The sequence below is a fragment of the Nerophis lumbriciformis genome, linkage group LG06, assembly GCF_033978685.3.
Source record: "Nerophis lumbriciformis linkage group LG06, RoL_Nlum_v2.1, whole genome shotgun sequence".
Classification (NCBI taxonomy): Eukaryota; Metazoa; Chordata; class Actinopteri; order Syngnathiformes; family Syngnathidae; genus Nerophis; species Nerophis lumbriciformis.
The window spans coordinates 4,525,951-4,528,450 of NC_084553.2; the positions used below are offsets into that span (position 1 = coordinate 4,525,951).

The 2,500-nt window shown below is 35.9% G+C and overlaps 1 protein-coding gene across 1 annotated transcript in view; it reads right to left on the reverse strand.

The window, feature by feature from the left end:
- The window catches only part of itfg1 (integrin alpha FG-GAP repeat containing 1), a 402,483-nt gene that overhangs the window by 55,210 nt on the left and 344,773 nt on the right, over positions 1–2,500 (reverse strand). The window contains exon 13 of the mRNA XM_061963663.1: positions 1,753–1,796. Coding sequence (XP_061819647.1) covers positions 1,753–1,796 — 44 coding nt within the window. The remainder of the gene's footprint in view (positions 1–1,752; positions 1,797–2,500) is intronic.

Here is a 2,500-nt window from a genome sequence, read left to right on the forward strand (position 1 = left end):
GAAGGAAAGAGGCCGCTGCCTAACGAGTCGCCGTAGCAACCGGGTGCGTTAAAAACAGCGACGCGGTTGCTAACGAGGACGTGGTAATATTATCCCAGGATGTTCTCCTGGGGTTGAAAATAACAAATAATGGCAGGATTTTGAACGTCGGACACAATGAGGATACGTGCGACTATTTGTGTGTGCTGCAATAGTCCTCTGGAGGGTAACATGCATGCAGGAGTCACACACACACACACACACTGAATTTGTTACCTTCTTGAGACCTGAAAAAAAAAAGCCTCCCTCTTTAGGACCAGCCTTTCTAGATATATAAAGAAGTGTATTTACAACATGAATAATATATACATACTATGCACATATAAAAAAGCTTGTTGTGAAAAATGAGTTGACATTTTACAAGAAAAAGATCACAATTTCACAAGAAAAACTTAGAATTTTGGCAGTATTATAATAAAAGTTGTCATGTTACTCAACACAAGTCAAAATTTCACAAGAAAAACTGAACATTTGTGCAATGTTATGATAAAAGTTGGAATTTTACTCAATAACAGTCGCAATTTTACAAGAAAAGCTTAAAATGTTGGCAATTTTATGAAAAGAGTCGTAATTTCACGCGACAACAGTCACAATTTTATAAGAAAACTTTCAAATTTTGGCAATATTATAATAATAATCGGAATTTTTACTCATATTTTGTCATAAAACATTTTTTTTTTACAAGAACAACACAAAAATTGGCAATATTGTGATAAAAGTCCGAATTTGATATGACAAATGTCACCGTTTTGCATTAAAAAAGTAATAATTTTACATGACTAAGTAATAATTTTAAGAGAAAATATGGCAATATTACAAAAACAGAAATAATACGAGAATTTGTTCCCAATTTTATATGAAAAAAGTCGACACATTGTGAGAAATGTTATTTTATTTGCGCAATATTATGATAAAAGTTGGAATTTTACTCGACAACAGCCGCAATTTATACAAGAAAAGCTTAAAATGTTGGCAATTTTACGAAAAGAGTCGTAATTTTAAGAAAACTTTGGCAATATTATAATAATAATCGGAATTTTACTTGACTTTTGTCATAATTTTACGCAAAAAAAAGGCACTATTTTACATGAACAACAACAAAAATTGGCAATTTTGTGATAAAAGTCAGAATTTTATAAGACTAATGTCACCATTGTGCAATAAAAAGCAATAATATTACATAAAAAAGTAATAATTTTAAGAGAAATAATGGCAACATTACAGAAACAGAAAGAATATGAGAAATTGTTTCCAATTTTATAAGAAAAAGTCAACACATTATGAGAAAAAGACTGCTTTTAGTTCATTTTTGTTTGTAATTGTTTTTTAATTTTCATTATTTACTTCAAGTTATTACAGTCTTTCTTTATATTCATATTTATTTTACTTTTTTTAATTAATTTTGGCCAAAGGAGGCGCATTTCCATTTTTTACACACACTTGTTATTTCATATGTTGACCAAAGGGGGAGCACTTTTAAAAGCGACACACAGTCATTGTGAAAAATCCCTCCTTTTTGGGACCACCCTCATGTTGATAGATGTCACCAGCAGGGGTGCAAACACACACACACACACACACACACACACACACACACACACACACACACACACACACACACACACACACACACACACACACACACACACACACACACACACACACACACACACACACACACACACACACACCGACTGTGGTTGAAGAACTCACCTTGATGTTACCTGGGCAGGCGTTGGAACAAAGGCCGCTGAGCACTGAGGAGGACAGAGAGCACAAAGTCAGACTGAGTCCAACAGGACTTTGATGTCACACGTGGTGATGTCACACGTGGTGATGTCACACGTGGTGATGTCACACGTGGTGATGTCACACGTGGTGATGTCACACGTGGTGATGATCCCAGGAACATCTTTGAACCTGAACACACACTCCTTTGTCCTTAACCAGGAAGAAATACCAGCTTCCAAAAACTGCAGTTAAAACGTCAACATTTCTGCATGCTTTGAATGGGAAAACATAGCACTATCATATATGTGTGTGTATATATATTAATATATGTGTGTATAAGTAAACACACTGCAGGACTGCTTGTATCGCACAAGATATCACACTTAAGTTAACACACTGCACGACTGCTTGTATCGCACATGATATCACACTTAAGTAAACCCGCTGCAGGACTGCTTGTATCGCACATGATATCACACTTAAGTAAACCCGCTGCAGGACTGCTTGTATCGCACATGATATCACACTTAAGTAAACACGCTGCAGGATTGCTTGTATCGCACATGATATCGCACTTCAGTAAACACGCTGCACGACTGCTTGTATCGCACATGATATCACACTTAAGTAAACACGCTGCAGGACTGCTTGTATCGCACATGATATCACACTTAAGTAAACAAACTGCGGGACTGCTTGTATCGCAAATGATATCACACACAAGTAAACA